This window comes from Corapipo altera, unplaced genomic scaffold (genome assembly GCF_003945725.1).
Source record: "Corapipo altera isolate COAL_440 unplaced genomic scaffold, ASM394572v1 22b, whole genome shotgun sequence".
NCBI classification, from domain to species: Eukaryota; Metazoa; Chordata; class Aves; order Passeriformes; family Pipridae; genus Corapipo; species Corapipo altera.
Window position 1 is genome coordinate 801,774 of NW_020884876.1, and position 19,393 is coordinate 821,166.

At 37.9% G+C, this 19,393-nt stretch overlaps 1 protein-coding gene across 2 annotated transcripts in view; it reads right to left on the reverse strand.

Moving 5' to 3' along the window:
* Positions 1-411: 411 nt before the first annotated feature.
* GABRA4 (gamma-aminobutyric acid type A receptor alpha4 subunit) overlaps positions 412-19,393 on the reverse strand; it is a 69,473-nt gene continuing 50,491 nt past the window's right edge. Inside the window, exons 11-13 of one of the 2 annotated variants that reach the window (XM_027635553.1) lie at positions 17,196-17,275; positions 1,971-2,021; positions 412-646 (exon numbers count right to left, since the gene is read on the reverse strand). In XM_027635553.1, coding sequence (XP_027491354.1) covers positions 2,013-2,021; positions 17,196-17,275 — 89 coding nt within the window. In that variant the 3' untranslated portion in view covers positions 412-646; positions 1,971-2,012. Of the gene's footprint in view, positions 647-1,970; positions 2,022-16,163; positions 16,516-17,195; positions 17,276-19,393 lie in introns of those variants that run through there. The other variant, XM_027635552.1, reaches the window with a different exon arrangement.

Consider the following 19,393-nt stretch of genomic DNA (forward strand, 5'->3'; position numbering starts at 1 on the left):
GAGCTGCAAAGTTAAATTTAAAATTGGATGGGATCTAAAACTCCAATGTCCATGCTGTCCTGCTGGCAATAATATTAATATTCCCATGTTTGTAAGCATGGGAATATACACACCGATTTTACTTGAATCAAATGAATACTTCCCTTGACTTTTATCTTTGTTTGCACAGTGGTTTTTAGCCTCTGCTTGTTCTACTCCTGAATTTAAAGTGAATTTATGTTTACCATATGCAGAAGCCCTTTTGAGGGCTTACCAGCATCATTACATGCTCTATATAAGAACAGTTATATAGATTGAAGCATTTTTTGATGCTTTTAGAAAACATAAAAAATGGCATAAAATTTAGGGTGTTCAAGTTCTAACATTCAATCATTTCTATTTATGAAAATTCAGTAATTAGACATTAATTCTCGATCATAAGTTTCCCCATGATGATCTTGGCTTTGTGGAGACAAATGAATGAAATGAGTGTTTAAACACTGGAAAAATTAAGAATATATAAAAAAGGAGTCCATAAGTTTCCTTGTAGGTAGAGGAAAATCACTGGTCACAAAGCATTTGGTTCTTTCATATTCTTGTCTGGAGTAACCCTGCGAGGATCATTATGCTGCAGGTTGTTTGTACCAGAAATGCGTAAGTATGGTCCCTGTAAGACAGATGTTTGAAAACAGTGATCTTAAGAACAGTCATTGAATTGGAATTATGAAAAAAAGAATGAAAAGTTATCAAAATCAGGATAAAGCAAATCAAAATAATCATCTGTCAATTACCTTCTTCTTCACCTCACATTGAATCTGTAATGTATTAGATACTAATTAAATTATCAGACAGTTGTCATCCTTCAGCTTTAATCTGACAGGGACACACCAGCATAGCTTCTGTCACGTAAGAAGCCTCCTAGTCACCCAACCGCACTAGTAGTCTTACTCTGAATCAGCTATGTTTCATATTCATCTTTCCTCAATGCAGGTGATTAGAATCAGATGATCATTCCCCAGGATGAAGTTTGACCATGTTCTTATATCTAAATGCATTTTAGAATGTAATTGAACTAGAATAGCCAAGCATTTGTTTTAATTTGCTTATAAAAGCTCTGAAAACTTATAATATCTGTTATTTGGACCCCCCAATTAGTACAGATATAGAGAAAGAAGCTTTTGGGGGTTTTTTTGCATAGCCTGGCACAACATACTTCCACTCCAGGATGGGTTCCACTGGCACAAACATTTATCAGTCTTGGTTTTACTTGTTATTATCTGTGCCATGCCGAGACTACCACCTGGTACGCACTCCACTCTTATCTGTTGTCACTTTTGGACCTGTTTTGGCTCCATAACTATCTTTCTTGGAACTGCAGATACAGGTTCCCCCAAGTCCTAGAACTTACTATATTATGAAAGCATCAGAGTAAAAAGGCAACATGAGCAAATGAACTGAAAATCAGGAGATGCTTTCAATGATTGCATAGGCACTGAGCCTTCAGTCTATGTAACTAACATAAATGAGAAATAACCTCATAGGGAATGTGTATGTCTGGAATTAACACACGATTTTTTAGATGTCAGATAGTGATGTTTCAGCTGCTGAACACAGAATTTCCACAATGAGATTGAATTTGAATTTTTGTATTTCTTAGAGTTTCCTTAATGCAAATAAAAAGCATTTTAAGGTTCCTAAGATCAGAGGCTGGAATCTCTTCTTGGTGGATGATGCTGATGCAACATAAATTGGTATACCACAGCAATATTTGAGTCTATGAGCTTGTTAAAAGTTTTTGTCTTGATAGTTGCTCAAGCAATTACTTAGTAGCACTGAAGATGAGATTAACCAAACTAAATTAGAAAAACACTCACATATTTTACTTCCATTTACATCAATAATTGCATTCCATTTACACCAGTAAATATAATTTGTTCACATTCTGGATGATAAAGTAAAAATGTCCTTAGCGGAAGTATTTGACTACTTACCAACTCAGAGAGAAAATTGGGCTATTTATGGAATGTTAATACTCAGACCATCTGAAAAGAAAAGCACAGATTAATCTTTTACATATTAAGATTTCCACTGTTTTACAAAAATGTGTTGTCTAAAAAGAAAAAAAATCTGCAAATGAAAATGCTTACTAAATATGTAATAGCTCTATGTGCTAAACTGATCACAAAAGAGAAAAGAAGTGATATAGCTTTTGGGCCAACACTAAGTGAAGAAACAAGGCCTTTGAATATGATTCTGCAATAGTTTTATTTTTAAAAGTTAGGTTACAAATTGGCAAAAATCAATTTGTAATCAATACACAGCATGTAATGTGACCTGGAGATAAGTAACTAAGTTATAAAGCTATAAACACTTAAAAGCTCAGTAGTGGTCTAGCCAGGAACAGTAAAAAAGGCAGCTCAAATTGCTTATTGTCACAGCATGGCTTTGATCATGCTGTGATCAATCCAACCCTGGTATGATTTCTGTGACATAGATGAAGGAGAACAGCTACAAGCCCAGAAACAGTTGGAGGTTGCTGACTGGAGTCCAAGGCCTTCTCCAAGCTCGTCAAAGCTGGTGCCCTTGTTCTTCAAGCAGTGCACCTGCCTGCTCTATCAGCAGGTTAAATATTCTCTAGTTGCCTTATATTTTAAATAACAAATAATATTAAAGAAATGTAAACTAAGAGATCATAAAGGCAAGCATTCTGAAGAAGGCTTATGTATAATTTCACACAGATCATAATTTTAATTCTTAGAACCTTGAAAGAGAAAACTTGTTAAATAGAGTGTTCAAAGATACACTATGCACCTTGGTCGTGTAAAGAATGAAAACTATTTCCAAGTAAAAATATCAAAAGGCATCTAATTATGAGGAAAAAAAATAAAATAATTAGCTAGAATTTCACTCAGTCATGTATTTCAGCCAAATTTCATGCATCTAATTCTGGCTACCATTAAAATAAGGTAAAAATCATGGTAGTGACGTTTCTAAAGCTTGCTGCTATAGGCAAATTATTCTTTATCTGAGTGGGTTGATCTCTAAAGAGTTCTCCCTCATTCCTAGAGTCAAGTTAAGTGATGCAAAGCCAGATTTCCAGGCAAGTCCCTATGTATCTAGACCCAAGTAAGTACGAGTGTCCCTACAGTGAAGTTACCCGGCCTTCACAGTGACACACCACACATCTTGCAGCTGCTGTGCTAGCACTCATTTGTACTCTAATTTAGAAACCTAACATAGAAACATTCAGAGCTGCTCTCATGTGAGTTTGAGTTGAAAGTTAAAGTTGAGATTGGCCTAACCACCTCTGTGGATGAATAACGACCCTAGAAGATGGCGGATCCTGGCAATTCCTCATTGAAGAGGGCAACTGATTTCAAGGAAAAAGTCTGCATCCACCAATGGCAGCCTCCTGACTGGATTTTAGCTGAGCATTTCATTTGCAGAGCACATGACAACTATGTAAACATACACTTAAAGTTGAAAGAGATACAGCAAATGGATGGTATGATGAGCCAGGGCAACCAGTGACTATCCCCATGTGGGAGAATTTTGAAAACTGGAAAGGAAACAATGTGAGATGCCTTAATGTTTCACTGAAGTACCAGACACTTCCAGAGATGCTCTGGATAAGAAGATCTTGCAAGAATGTATCCATTTCAGTCTTTTAAATTCTTCACTGAAAAATAAGAGAGGGAATTTTTTTTCATTTTACTTTAACAGCAGAAAAGTTGTATTAAGGACACAAGGCATTAACAGTCTGACAGAAAAAAGTCTGAATATACTACATTTTCATTTTTTTCTTTTTTTCTCCATTTCCATTTTACTGTAGCCTTTTCAAAAGAAAAATTATCCACAACGTTTTCAAGCATCGATTGTGATGTGAAAAGCAATCCTTATTATAAGAGCTTTCAATGTCCCTTTTGCTAGCTTAATTATATACTTGTCTCAAAAATCTCACCTGTTACTCTTTTCATGCTCACAGGGTGCCCCATTGCCATGCTGTCAAACTTTCACTCCTCTAGAATTGCAAGAACTTGAATATATCCATTGCTTAACAAGGTGTTTGAAAATCCAAGGTAATATTCAACTTAAAAATTTAAAGCTGAAACAGTTTTGATGAAGTATTTTTTCAACGCATACACTGTGTGAGATTAGCTGTGGTCTTTACTCGCATAAACATTCGAGGGTGAAAGCAGACTGCTGTTGTTAGGAAGCATGGTTGCCTTTCTGTGCCCTGTAGCAGAATGAAACCTCAGGTCTGGTGGCTTCATGCTCATTGCATCTGGTAAGCAACACATCTTCATAGAGCAGAGAGATGAGCTGCAACCTGGTACACACTTTGTCTTTCTAGCAGTAGTTATGCATCACAGCAATACATACAACATGAGGATGGTGTGGTAGGATGTGAAGTCCAACTTTACAGTGGGCAGGAGTAAGTGTAAGCCTTTGAAAGTAAGAAAGTGCATTCTCACTAACCAAGATGTGAAGTAGTCATACATGGGAGAAAATTCACATTTGGAAAGGTGAAGTTAACATTAGTTTTGGTCCCCTTCAACTGCTTATGAACTGGTATTAGATCAGGGATTTTAGTGAGCAGGAACTATCATGGTATATTTTAATGTCCCATTGCATGGATTCTGCCCTTACCACAAATCTAAGAGTTGTTTTCACTTCTTTCATAGAAAAGTAATGCTAAAAGGTGCAGAAAATAAAATACTATTTTAGATTTACTTTGGATTATTTGAAAATAATGTTAAAGATAAGGCACTGTGGCTGGTACGTGGATAAACATGAATAAATCCTGAAATATATTTGAGAATAAAATACTACTCACAGATGTGCACATGCAAAAAGAGAAATAAGGAGAGGGACTGGCAAGATTAAGAGACCCAAAGGCAGTAGAAAAAATTTAATTTTACTCTTATTTGTGCATTTTATCAAATTCTAATTTATGCTATCTCCAGGTTAAGAGAAATAAAAATCTCTCATTTAAATTCTTACCACTCTCAGATGGGCACCAAGATTTATCTACAGTCATCACATTAAAACTCCCCATAGGATCAGACTAGAACAAAAGAAATTAAACCTACTTTTCCTTCTATGTAGACTTTTCAGGAAGTCTTTTTGTAATGCTCAATTACAAAAAGCATCTGTTCAGGGAGGAAACTGAGAATTGAAATCAGAAAGCCTTGATTGAAAAAAGGAGAATACAGCTGACTGACCACATGCTCCAAAAGAAGTATTAAGAAATCAATCAGCTGAGGTGTGCAGACATTGTTTGTAGTACCAATATTCCATTAGCTGCAGAGAGATCAGCAGCAAACGGACACTAAACTCTGGAGACAAATCTTTTTTCTCTTCAGCCAGCTTTTCTTCACAATAATAACAACTGTAAATCCCTTTGGAGTGCAAAATGTGCATCATTCAAAATAAGTCAAAATATTGGATTCTGAATAGACCTGGCTTCTTGGTGCTCTAGTTTTCATTTTCCCCTCTTATTAGTTCCATGTAGAAACAGAAAGGTCTCAGTATAGTTATGAGAAATGTGAAATTCAGTTTGTGGGAGAACAAAACAATGATCTCAAGATAGCTCACCAGGTTCATCACCTACAGTCACAATTTATTTGTGCATTAATCATGAGTTTGATGACTGTAAATGTTTGACTCTAAGTATTCCTTGAACATTTCAGAGGTCTCCTTGATCATACAAATTAATAGTAAGTGGGGCACTGACTATATGAGTAATCTTCATTCATGTCATGCAGAATTTTCCTGATGGGGAAGGAAAGAACTTTACCATTGGGAAAAGAAAAGACAAATAGAATCAGATGAAAAACAGAAGTCTTTCTTAAAGAGTTTTTTTCCCTAGTTTTTGAGAATGTATTCAACATTCATCTGCTATCGAGCTATTTGAAGAGTGGAAAATTAAGAATAACACATTACAGCTGTAGTGCGCCCCTACTTAATTAAATACACACAACCAGTGGGAACCATTTATGTGTGAAAAGTCACTTTTTTTCCAGGGTTCTTGATAAAGACAATTCAGATGAACAGTTGATTCACAAACATCTTAACTGATAGACAGCCTTTGTACAAAGAGAGGAGACTCATTAATCTAGATAGGATTAATCACTTTACTGGCAAGTAATTTTGTGACTACGAGCTAAAACAACAGAGAGTCTGAAGCACCTAATTGTTCTCATAACTTTAACCAAGAGCATTTGCTTAAGTTGTGTATGAAAAGGTCTCCATGTCCCAAACTGGACTTAGACCTAAGGCAATTCACCTCCCAAAAGGCTGCTCTGATGCAGGAATCTCAATTTCTCTTGCTGCATCAATTTTTCTCTACTTGGCACACTAGTAGAATCCTGTTCAAGTTTAGCCACCAGACTTAACCCAGCAATCCATATTTGCTCCCTCTCTTTGGTCCACTGAATAACTAGTCCATAGAAAGCAAAGAAGAAAGCCATAACCTCCTCACCCCAGACAAACCTGGAGCAATGTCTCCCTGCATACAAGAAATAGATGGATCCAGGAAGCAGTGATTAGACATTTCTTTTATTATTCTCACAATATAATTAAAAAAAAAAGGTAAACATCTTTGAAGTCTTTTTCTGTCTTTTCTCTTAGCATTCACAGTATCTTGCTGTTCAGCAGCTAATTAGCATCATGTTGAAAAACAGTGCTGTGAGTCAGTGCCAAGTGACAGGGGAGGGGAGAGGGCTTGGAGACTGGTTCAAGCACATGCACTCTTCCTCTGCAGCCTGACCACCCAGCACAGGGAGGGAAGGAACCTGACTAAGAGAAAGCATTGTGATTTCTGATTTATTGGCAAGTCACAGTCATGATAATGGCACTCTCAGTGCTTCTCTCGCATCTTTTGCAATACTTTTCAAGCAGGAATTTGGAACCAAAATAATTAAACAACATAATTAGACATTTATTTTAACTCTGTGGGCCAACGTGTTGGCTGAGGCTTTGCAAATGACGAAAACCACAGCTGCCATGTTCAGCTTTTGGAGCAGCTCAGCTGCACTATGTGTCATCAATTCCCATCCTGCTCTCTTGTTTTAATTAGACACTCTTGCAGGCAACAAATCAGACTGATATTCTTCCTAAATGCTGCAAGTGCCCAGAGCAAACTGTGAATACTAAGGGAAAAACAAAGAGACAAACTAGATGTTTGTGCTCTTATACACGAGATACAAGGGCTTTATCAATACAATCAAATCTATCAAAATAGCCATGTTCAAGAGAGGTGGCATGTTGCTGTCACAGTACTGTTACTTCAAAGTTGTCAGGCAGAAATACTTCTGGAAAAGATACTCTCCATGCAATCAGGCCTGGGTTATCTAAGGCTCCTGGACCAGGTCCTTACCTCTACTTTCCTTCCTCAAACACTTCTTCCCAGCAAGGGGAGAATGCCACTTGTGTTGCCTCTGGTAACAGCAAGGACAGAGAGGATGTGGCAGTAGGGTTGTGTTGTCCATGACTCCTTCCAGTCAGCTCACTATATACCATAACTACTTTACTGTGGGCTGACCCCAAAGGGGACTAAGTGGAGGAAGCAGGTGTAATAAGTAGTAGGAAATATAACTTAGCATGGAGGAAAAGGATGAAGCGTGCCAGGGTCTTGGCACTGCATCTTGAGGTGAAGTCTTAGCTCTCACAATTTCTCACCAGCTGTAGATGAGACACTCGTGTCATAGGAATAGGAAGGAGGAAGGGGAAACCCACAGTGTCCTAAAGCCCCCCAAAAATCAAGAAGGTTATGCTAGTATTCCAATACTTGGTTAAACTACAATATAAATGTTACTACTGATGCTGTCAAAGATTCAAATGACAGCCCCTATCACTAATAAACACCTGAGGGGAATAAATCCAGATCTCAAAAATGTAATCATTCCACACCAGACAGTAGTACCTATTTGTGATCATGCTATCAATGTATTTTAAGAATTGTAACAGCTACTTTTCTTCAGAAAAAGAGTTCCAGACATGATGTGAAAAAATCCATTGTAGCAGGTCTCATTCTTTGAAAGAAGTGGAGGACTCTAATCTCCAATGTTTCTAACTTGGTTAAGACATGAAAACAGCTTCCATTTCTTTCAATATTGTAATGAAAAAATAAAACAATATTCCCAAAGAAAAATATTTTAAACCATTCTCAAATCAGCAGATGATTTTACATAAAGAACTGAACTACTTGTACTCTGTATGAGCCTTATAGCAACAAGCTAATTATTGAACAAACTGCAGATTTGAAGGATGATTACAGATGAGGCCCTGGGCATGCACAGAGCAATATCCTTTAATGTGAAATTATCTTGATTGGGAAAAACAGCAGACCAGTAACTTTTCTCCTGAGGTTGTGGAGGTAAACTGTTTTACTCAGGCAGGAATGCACTGTGGCAGGGAAAAAGGAAAAATTAGCCACTGAAAACTCTCTCCAGAAAGTCAACATCTGGTTTTAGAGAATATGGGACTGCTCTTATGAATAATATCAATTGCATGATTCTGGTTCTGAAGTACTAGTATTCTAATATATCTCTAATAGAGTGTAAAAGGTAGAATAACTAAATCATCTGAGCTACGACTGCAAGGATCCACAGTTGTCAAATTTACAATTCTGGACATTCATCTGATCTCCTTAAGTGAAGGTAAATGAAAAACATATTTAAGTGTTGGGCCAGGCTAACACAAACTGAGGGGAAAAAACACTGCTTAAATAACTGACTGTTGACATATTAAAAAGCATGCACATGCTTGCCAAGGCAGGCAGCTCCTAGGGATTATGCTTTTCTCTGAAGAGCAATCAGCTTGCAGCATGTATCTGAGTTTACTAAAAGAGGTTTAAGAAAATGTGTTGAACAGCAAACAAAAATAGTACCGAGTGCAGGCAGAGCTCAAACAGCTGCATTGCAGTAGATGTTTGCTTTGAACATCGTGACAGAACAGCATTCAACAAAACTATCCCGTGCGTGCGCTCAAAAAGGATGCCAGGATGCTGCTAGTTCTTGTACTCCCACTGACTGGGATGACAAAGCCATGAACACAATTGTCAGGCAGAAAGTAGAAATGAAGAACTGTGCTGAGGTGCTTTGAACAAAGGAACATAACGATTTCTGTGATCACCTCACATCTGACTAGACTATGGGGGGGACACGGCACAGGGAAGACAGAGCAAACAGACTGATGAGAGCACTAGAGACACACACTGAAACGGGAAGGACTGGCACTGCAGAAGGGAAAATTGCTGCACAGTAGTGAAAATTAAGGGTGAGAAATGGATTAGAGAAAAACCTAGAAAAACTAAACAACATAAAAACAAATAGTGAAAAGCTTGTAAGGTCTTTGGGCCAAAGTCCCTTTCTTCATGTGTACCTTACCAAACATGACCAATACAGGGTCCCTGGGGTTACAGCTATGTAGCACACATTGGTGCTGGAAGTTCAACATCCTTATTTTCTTTTTAAGAGATTCTGAATTCTCAGCTATTTTTTTCTGACCTATTAGCTTCTTAAAAATTAATGGGCCTACTTTCCTCACTTCATTTCCTTCTTACTATTGTCCACTTAGTTAAACCTTTTAACACTTGATTAGTTTCAGCCAAACTAATTCATTATTACTCTTATCTTTTCTATGATGATTTTAATAGTGACTCTAATGTTCTTGCAAAAGTCTCGTTTATTTTTCACCTGCCTCCAATTTTGCACAAAGCTTCGTGTTTCACAAAGATGTCACAGCATCCTTAATCACACTTTCTCTATTATCATCACCCACAAGTTTTGACTCAGAAATTAAAGTTCTTCTATTCAACAGACTGTTATTTCAATCCCTGCTGATGGGTAGATACTTCATTCTCCTGACTTTACTCATATATTTTTATATTATTTCAGTAAAACCCTCTATTATTATTGTTATATTTTTTCCATATAATATTTCTCCATCTTAATACTATTTTTATACAATAAGTAAAGTGTCATTATCTCCTATTTATTTACTAAGCAAAGAGTCCTTTATTTGTTTTAATTCCCTTTTAGTGTCTGAGGTTGACTGCTTGCAATTTTCTTTACCCATTCATTTTCTGACCCCTAAGGCATTTTACTTCTTCATTTACATCTTCACCTTCTTTTCACTGCTCAAAGGCAGCCTAAATAATTCTGAAAATCCTTTTTGAGAGGTTCATTAATTTAGAAAGACACAGTGATTTTTCTACAACATTTGAATCCCAAGTTTCCTGATCTTTTCTTTCTTTCTTTAAGGAAATCCCAGTCATCACCTTCACATCAGTTTCTAAGCTTCTTATTTCCGTTCATTTTCAGCTCAGTTTGCTTCACTCATTGTATCTCATAGTTTAGTCAGCAAATTGAACATCTTAATTATAGACCTACTTTTGTTCTCAAATATTTAAAGAGAACTGACATATGTCAATTCAATCTAAGGATGCTTTCTGTTACAAGAACTTTTTTCACATTTTCAGTGCTTACTACACTATCTCTATACAAATTTATGTTCAACCAGGGATGCAGTGAATTATAATATTAGGAAAAAGAGGGTAGCCAGAAGAACATGTAACTACAGGCAAACAACTACCTATCTAGTGAGCTCTACTTTCATTGACAATTAATAACTTCCACCTAACTCTAAAGAAAGAAAACACAAACATAACCTTAAAGAATAACAGTCTAAAATAATAAATATATCCTAACCAGAAGTACATAACATTTGTGCAGTGGTTAAACATAATATACTAATGCACCCAACCTCTTCTTGTCCCTTATCCTAACATACAGTAACGTAAGCAGCAAAACCAGCAGGTAATTAACAGTTAATCCATTTGCAACTTCTGCTTTTTTTGATATCATATCTGCCTTGCACCATAAGCCACTCCATCACTCTACGGCTGAAGCACTTATTCAGAAGGGTGTGTGGGTGGAGGGCTGGCAAAAAGAGAAAAGCAGGACCTTTTAGCAGCACCATCGGAAAAGAAGTGAGAACTTGACTGGAGTGGCCCAGATGACACCCAGTTTCTGTCTCACCACTTTCCCCTATGTTACACATACTAATTCAAAAAGGTAAAGCTGAGCTGCCACACAGTTAAAAACTAAAAGCAATGTTGAGAACATCACAGTCTAACAAAACCTTTTTAAAAACTATACATTGATTTTTTAAAAATTAGTATTTTGATCAGTTTACATACAAATGCAACCTCTTTGTTTTTACCTTAAAAAACTGAATATATAGACCACGACTTTGAATGGGATTAGAAAAAAGCTAGGCAGATAAACTGCCAGTTGCCAAATCACAACATGTGGTAAGGACAGTAGCAAGAGTCCTCAAAATAAAGATGCAAACCCCTAAGAAACACAAGGAGCTATATTCACAAAAATATGGATCAAAATAATTAACAAACCGCACACTTGATTAATTTTTTTCCTGAATAAAGGAAATACACCTTATTTTTCCTGAAGTATGGACCTTAAGAGATCAGCTAATCTAGACATATAATCAAGACAGGACCAACAACATTAAAACATTTCTGATACAGGGTTTTTAAGAAGAAAAACAATGACAAAGACACAAAAAATCATTAGACAGCCCTGTGGTGCAATACAACAGCAGCTAGCAGGTTTTTCCCCATGTCAGAGGTGTCCCTCATTGCTTAAGTGTCAACCTGCGAGTTTGAGTTGCCAAGCAAAATACAGAAGACTAAAAGGTAATCTTGCACATACAGATAATCAAGAGAGTACATGAAGTCAACAAGATGTAAACACATAACTAAAACCACTGAAATACACAGTGAGGATGGATTAGTGAAGTGGGACATGGTATTGTCATCACATGAACGTTCCTGATTTTCCCCAGCCATAGAGACACTGACCATCTTCTCAGTTTTAAAGTCTGACATAAATAAATTATCAGTAAAAACTACTCACTGATGGACATGGGTCATCACAAACTGGGCTATTTGACACTATCAGCAAAGAGACATGAATCCCATAAAAGTTAATAAATGTGAAGGGGTGCAGTAATTTAGGCCAGGGTATAAAAACCTACTTTCAATAAGAGTCTACTCTCAGTTCTGCTCCAGAAGTAAGTTGTTTACTATCCCCATACCTTTCCAATAATACTACCTTCACATTTCAAGTTTTCACAAGATGTACAACTTTATTTACTTGTTCTCAGCTTTTTAAAGGCTTTCAACAGGGATGTTATACAAAGACTGTCTTTACTGGCAATTGTAATTCCTGAAATGAAGAAAGGTATAGAGCTTTTTTCCTGTAATAGCTTGAAGTCAACAGCATTTAGGGTTTGCTTTTTTTATCCCTTAACATTTCCTGTTTGAGGATCATAAAAGCTGTTCTCTTTATGTAATTGTATCCTTAAATTGCTGTTTTCAATTTGCATAATGTATCATTTAAGTAAAGGTAAAGAAGCATTTTATCTTCATAATTTCTGCCACAGCTGAGATTGCAAAATTGCTTCTTGTTAGAAGGAAATTTTTAAAAAGTGCAATCACTGCAACTTTCCAGATGGCATCTAACATTTTTCAGTCTGCTGCAATAGTATGTTATAGATATGCTTGCTATTCAGTTCGAACTAGGAAACATTTGCTCCAGCTGAGGTAACTCTTTTGGTCACACTTTTTCATCTTGTATCACATTTCTTGATAATTCCATGATTTTTTTACTTTCATAGTTCTAAATATTTTCTTGTATACAAAGAATTCTCTGCAAGTTTGACTTACCAAAACACTCTATTTCTGCATTGCTAATTTCTTTGCTATTAAATCTAACTAATTCTTTTCCACAGCCTCATTTAAGTACACCATGATTTAGCCAAAATGCCATTCTACATTTATCAGTCCTTGCCTCTTACTAACTTCAATTATCTTCTATTATTAATAGCAGGTATTGACACACACAGTACCCTTAATTGTGGACCGAGCCAGATGGTCAGATCCTTAAAACATCAAGTTTCTCCCATGGTTCATGTCTGATACTTCTCTGGAACTAGTTTTTATAGAGTTGCTGGAAATATCATTGTGATTATATTGAACAGTTTTGTGCTGGCCAAAAGTCCTGCAATTGATCCTTAAATACGTATTGTTCGTAGAGGTTTAGTCCCACATTTACCTGAGCTTTTGACTCAGCAAAGCATATGAATCTTATACTTCTGTAAAGTCACTGGTTACACGCCTAAACTTTGGTTTAGGTAGTCCATTACAAGTGGCAAAGAACATACAGATCATACTGGCTTAAACAGTTCTGTTGCTTGACTTAAGACTGCAAGTCAGATCTAGAGCTGCCTGTCAGAGGACAAGAAAACACTCGAGTCACTCAAGCTCTTCACTTTGGTCAGGAATCATTCTTATTTACCTGAACTCTCCCGTCCTCTCTGCACTTGAAGGCAAGCAGGATACACAGCCTTATTGCATCTGCAGTACAGGGTCACAGCCCTGTGCAGATAGTCAGCAGAGTAAAATAAGATTTGCCCTTGATTCGATCATCTTCCTTTTCCAACATTTAGCATGCTACCTTCTCTGTCATCTCTCTATCCCCTGCAACTCTGCAAGCTGATGCAACCCCTCACTTGAAATTCTTTCATTAAACCAAGAGTATTAAAATGGGGCATTCAAATCCCTGCTTGGCTGTTACATTAATCTTTTTCCATCAGAACTGGACAAAATTTCCAGGTTTTTCACTTAAAATTTAAAAATCTTGGTTTTGCTGACTTGCAAACTTAGGCGTTTTGGTTTTGTTGACTTGTAAACTTAGGCATTTTAAAGATTTCTTTTTCAATCATTGTTTTTCAAGCTCAATTTTAACACCAAAGAAAACAAATATTTGTGATAATGTCATTTTTTATTACATCTTTCTTGGTCAAAGTAAGCTCTATGAAACATTCCAGCTCCAAAGAACTCCAGTACTTCCATTATGTTTAATTTGACATGGACTACATGGACTCAAGTGATCTGAAAGAAGATCTGATAAAAGGCAGCAAAATCAGCCACCTGCATGCAAAGGCCAGAAGGACTGTTTACTGGTAGACCTGAAAGACTGTAAAGAGTGCAGTTTATCTAGAATATGTGCACATCAGGCAATTGGTTAATGGTTCAAGGAGCTATCACCATATGTTAGCCTGGGTGGAATAAGCTGTGTGATGTCTCAGGTGAATCACCTATATACCACCGCTTGGATGTGATCGCAGGCTGTTAAGTTCACATGTGATGGCACCAGCAAGATATTTACTTGTGATATCTGAAACTTTAAATGGCTTTATCCCAAACTGAGGGAGCATTAGGGTTATTTCCCAGATAATGAAAAACATTTGTAAAGGACCAAAATGTAATAATACATGGGATTTCATTTTGAAATACAGGAATTAATGGCATACAATTCCAATAACAGCAGTCAAATTTGACCTTCATCTAGGATTATTATAACCCTGTGGGGTATTCCTCTGCAATTACTTTTGAAAATTCTACTTCCAACAAAAAAGTTTGCAGCATCCCTCTACAGTACTTTGCTTCAAGGAACACGGGGACTCTTCTCTGCCCTGTTGCAGTCTTGTGCACCTATGCTACTAGGTTAAAACTGCTAGGACCTGTGCCTGCTGCTTAGGCCAGCTGGTACTGAACAGAGTTGTGCCATTTACTTCTCTTGCCCTCCAAGGGCCCAAATTATGCCCAGAAACCACTTGGTTAGCTGGTGCAAGCCAAAACCACCCCAAAGACTAGTTTAGGTGTTTAACTCTTAGCATGGACATAGTCAAGAAGAAAAAAAAAAAACAAACAAACAAACAAAGATTAAATAAAATTATGTATTTCACAGAACCATAAAGGTTGGAAGAGACCTTTAAGATCATCTAGTCCAACTATCAACCTATCACCAGCATAATCACCACTAAACCATATCCCCAAGAGTCACATTCAGACGCCTCTTGAACACTTCCAGTTACGGTGACTCCACCACGTCCCTGGGAACTTAAGCCAATGTTCCACCACTCCTTCAGCAAAAAATTTTCTAATACCTAATCTGAACTACCCCTAGTGCAACTTATGGTCATTTCCTCTCATCCTTTCATTTGAGACATGGCATAAAAGTCTGAGCCCCTCTCACTACAGTGTCCTTTCAGGTAGTTGTAGAGATAAATGAGGTCCCCCCTGAGCCTCCTCTTCTCCAGGCTAAACAACCCCAGCTCCCTCAGCTGCTCCTCATAGGACTTGTGTTACAGACTCTTCACCAGCTCTGTTGACCTTCTTTGGACTCACTCCAGCACCGCAATGTCTTTTTTGAAGGGAAGGGCCCAAAACTGAACACAGCATTCGAGGTGTGACCTCACCAGTGCTGAGAACAGGGGAACAATCACTTCCCTGGTCCTGCTGGATACACTATTGCTGATACAAGCCAGGATGCCATTGGCCTTCTTGGCCACCTGGGCACACTGCTGGCTCATATCCAGCCAGCTGTCAAACAGCACTCTGAAGTCCCTTTCTGATGAGCAACTCTCCAGCTACTCTTCCCCCAGCCTATAGCGCTGCAGGGGATTGCTGTGACCCAAGTGCAGGACACAGCACTTGGCCTTGTTGAACATCAGACAGTTATCCTCAGCCCCTCAATCCAGCCTGTTCAGATCCCTCTGCAGAGCCTTCCTGCCCTCCAGCAGACCAATACTCCCATCCAACTTCGTGTTGCCTGCAAATTTACTGAGGTTGCGCTCAATCCTGTCATCCAAATCATCTGTAAAGATATTAAACAGGACTTGTCCCAATACTGAGCCTTGGGGAACATCACTAAAGACCGGTTGCCAGCTGAATGTAACTCCATTCACCACTGTTCTCTGGCCCCAGCCATCTAGCCAGTTTTTCACCCAGTGAAGAGTTTCACCGTCCAAGCACTGGACTGCAAAGTATAGCTACTGCACTGGTGGTACCTACAAAAGCTCCTAAATGGATATGTAAGTGGGGTTATTTTTCTTCTACAGCAGGTATCTGAGAGGTTTATCTAGTTGCCTGAACAATTTATGAATAAAGTACTTTGTGACAAAATTAACATAAATTGTTCTTGCATTTACTCATAACTCAGAAAACTCTTCATGAATTTTATTTACTTCAGAAACAATTCCAGTCTGATTAACCAGAGCATCCTTCTTCAGGAGAGCACTTGAGAATGTCCTCAAGTTCCACTGAATTCAATTATTAGTTTAGTTGAGGGAATCAGTTACAAAGAGAGATCAGGGACGAACACTGGGTAAAGGAAAGCAGGAACTGACTAGCTTAGGACAGAAGCAGTATATGGGGCAAAGCCTAAAAAAAATCAAAACAAAAACAAACAAACAAAAGGGGCATAAAACAGGATTTGAGATTAAATCTGGTGCCACTGTACTTTGGCTATTGTAGGGATCTGTACCTCACTCTTCAGCAGTTCCAGCACAAACACAGTTGAAAATATCTTCTATACTTCTCTTGTGAGTCTCTTCATGACTCTTGCAAAATGCTCTATTCTATAAATGTTTCCCTGGAAAACTCTTTAAATAAACACGTTAGTAGCACAATACAAAGTTATTTGTATCTTGAATTAACTACTTGTGAGGTCATCTAACTTTAAAGACATTAATGTAGTACGTATTAACTGAATAGTGAAAAAAAGAAATAACGGTTACAGGGAAATGCAATAGCAATGCATTTGTGAGGACATAACCAATACTCATGAGGAAAAACCATGACAATGAATTAAGCACATGATTAAGTAATGATTTGGTTGATTTGCTGAATTTAGCACACCCTGTTCCTGTAATAACAGAAGTAAGAGATGCTTATGTTATATAATTTACTCAACAAATTTGACTTTCATGTGAATAAAGTAACAATAAATCAAGCTTACAGGACACAAGAGAATGCTCACGCTCATTCCCTCAGCTCTTGTTTTAAGCATCTGTAACCTACTGCTGCCACAGATCATTTCTTCCTCTATGATTGAACAACCAGACCACAGCATGCCTGGGGATAGAGGCTGGATACCTAACCAAAGATTTAATATGGAGTTCAGTACAAGTTTCTACATGGCCAAGTCTAAATGTTTTTGCAAGACTTGCATTCCACAGCATATTTGTTCAAGAAAAAGACAAAAAAACAGTGAGGCCAAGATCTTAAAGTACCTTAGAAAACAAACAATTTGTTTATATTGTTCAAAATATGCCAAGATTACCTGAGAATAGAGTTGTCTTTCCCGCCCATCCACACTGTCAAATTTCCCTGTCACCTGCCCTTCTCTCCTCTTCCCCACTCCTAGAAAAAAAAATGTAGGAACCAGCACCTAAAAAGTTGTGATGACCAGCACTTCACCGAGGATTTGCAATCGAGATCTTCAGAGCAGAGGCTCTTGATTTTCCTCCTGTGGGATTCCTGGCTCCTTATCCTATTTTTATCAGAGAGTCAGAGTGTCTCAGAAAGGGATTTCAGAGATTAGAATTAGAGAGGAACTATCCAGAGGTGTCTCAAAGGAAAACACTGTGAAGACAGCATATCCTAATCTTTTCTCAACCACTTCTTTGGGCTTCACTCAGGTTTACACTGAGACATTTGTTACCTCCAGACTAAAAACTCTGGGTAAGTTGCTGCTAAATGCATTTATTTTTTTTTTTAGCACACTCTGCAGGTCTCATATTTCCAGCATACCTTCTGTATTTTTCCCCCGACAACAGCATATTTCTCCCTTACTGGTAGCATTTATATCCACTGTTTTTGCATTCCAACAGAGAGATCGTTCAGTGGCTAAATACTTGAAAGGCACATACAGCACATGAACAAAAGTTTTCATACGTAGATTTTGATGCACCTATTTGTCAGGTGCACCTACTTATCAAGCTTTGTCCAGCAGATGCCTTGGACAGAGAACCAAACAATCCATTAGAGACTAGCTCTTTCCAAACCTTTCTTGGTATACAAACACATGTATTTTGAACAAATTTCAGAATATACCAAACCAACTTTTCTCCCCACCACCACTTGCAATAGCAAGCTGATAGCCATTTATGTTCATGTGATTTTATTTATGTCCCAGAGAAGCCTAATTGCTCATATTTTAGAATGCAGCTCATTCACAACAACTTACAGAAATAAGGGCAAGATAAAACATGCATTATATAAGAACTGATCGAGAAAGGTCTGGCAGATACTGTGATACATAAGTGGTCACAAGTTTGATAACTAAATATATTCAGAAGTATCAACATTGACTTCTTAGCTAATCTAGGTGGATGTGAAAATTATCAAAACCCAATATGCTTACAGGATCCCAGGCTCTTAAAATCACAGAAAGAGAGGCTTCCATTTAGAGAATTGGAGTAGACTTAACAATTTCTCTCCTTATGTTGCTATATCACAAACAGTTATAATCTTTTCACATATTCAGGGATAAAATTTATCATACTTGCTTTTCAAAAGTGGTATTTATTGCAATCTTATATGCTGAAGTAAAAAGGGGCTACTAAAAAGGGGCTTTAGGGTAATGCCAACTGTGCCAACTCTCAGACAGTACTGCTGGTGAGAGAGACTTGGAGCCACATGGAGAGCATGGAAAACACACCTCCAACATCTCTTTCCCTGTGATAGCCAGGGAATCTGGTAGGGGACTGCTTCTTCATTCCTAAGGCATCCCACCTTCTTGACCTTCAGCTGCCAACATACAAGGCAGAGCCTACATATGTTGCCTTCAAAGCACTGCTGTGCTTTATAGCTCACTGTGAATCACACAACACAGATGCAATGCTGTTTGGAGGAGCTGAAAATTCAGAAAAAAAACACACAAGCACAGCTTCCAGCCTGAACTGACAGATGTTATTCATTTCCATAAAAGCAAAGACTGTTATTAAGGAGAATAAATAAAGGAATCAAAGTCAATTGCTTGGTAAAAAAAGAGGCTGCTACATTGCAGTAGCAAAAATCATTCAGGCAGTCCCAGACTTGTGTGAATAATCAGGCCCATTTAACTTCTGACTGGACACCTCTACCCTTGCAAAGTCTCTCTTTGTGCCCCATATGAACACATTATAACACCTAGTTACAGTGGTGTTGATATAGTCACAAAGCTAGGATGGAGCTCAAATGATGTAGTGTCCCTGGGGAAAAATAGTCCTCCTATCACTGGATCTGTGTCCATAAACCCACATAATGCTTGGGCCTCTCCAGCTGAGTCCTATTCCCTTCAGGGCCAAATCTGTAGGCATTCTAACACCTGTCTATACATTACCTGGTGCTAAGGCTTCCTGGGTGTATAGGTTCCTCAAACAAGGGATCCAGAAACACTGTGAAAAACATGTATGAAATTATCTCCTGAACCAACTGAATCATCCACTTTTGCCAGCTCCAGATCCTGGACAGACTCCTGAAACAAAACACCTCACA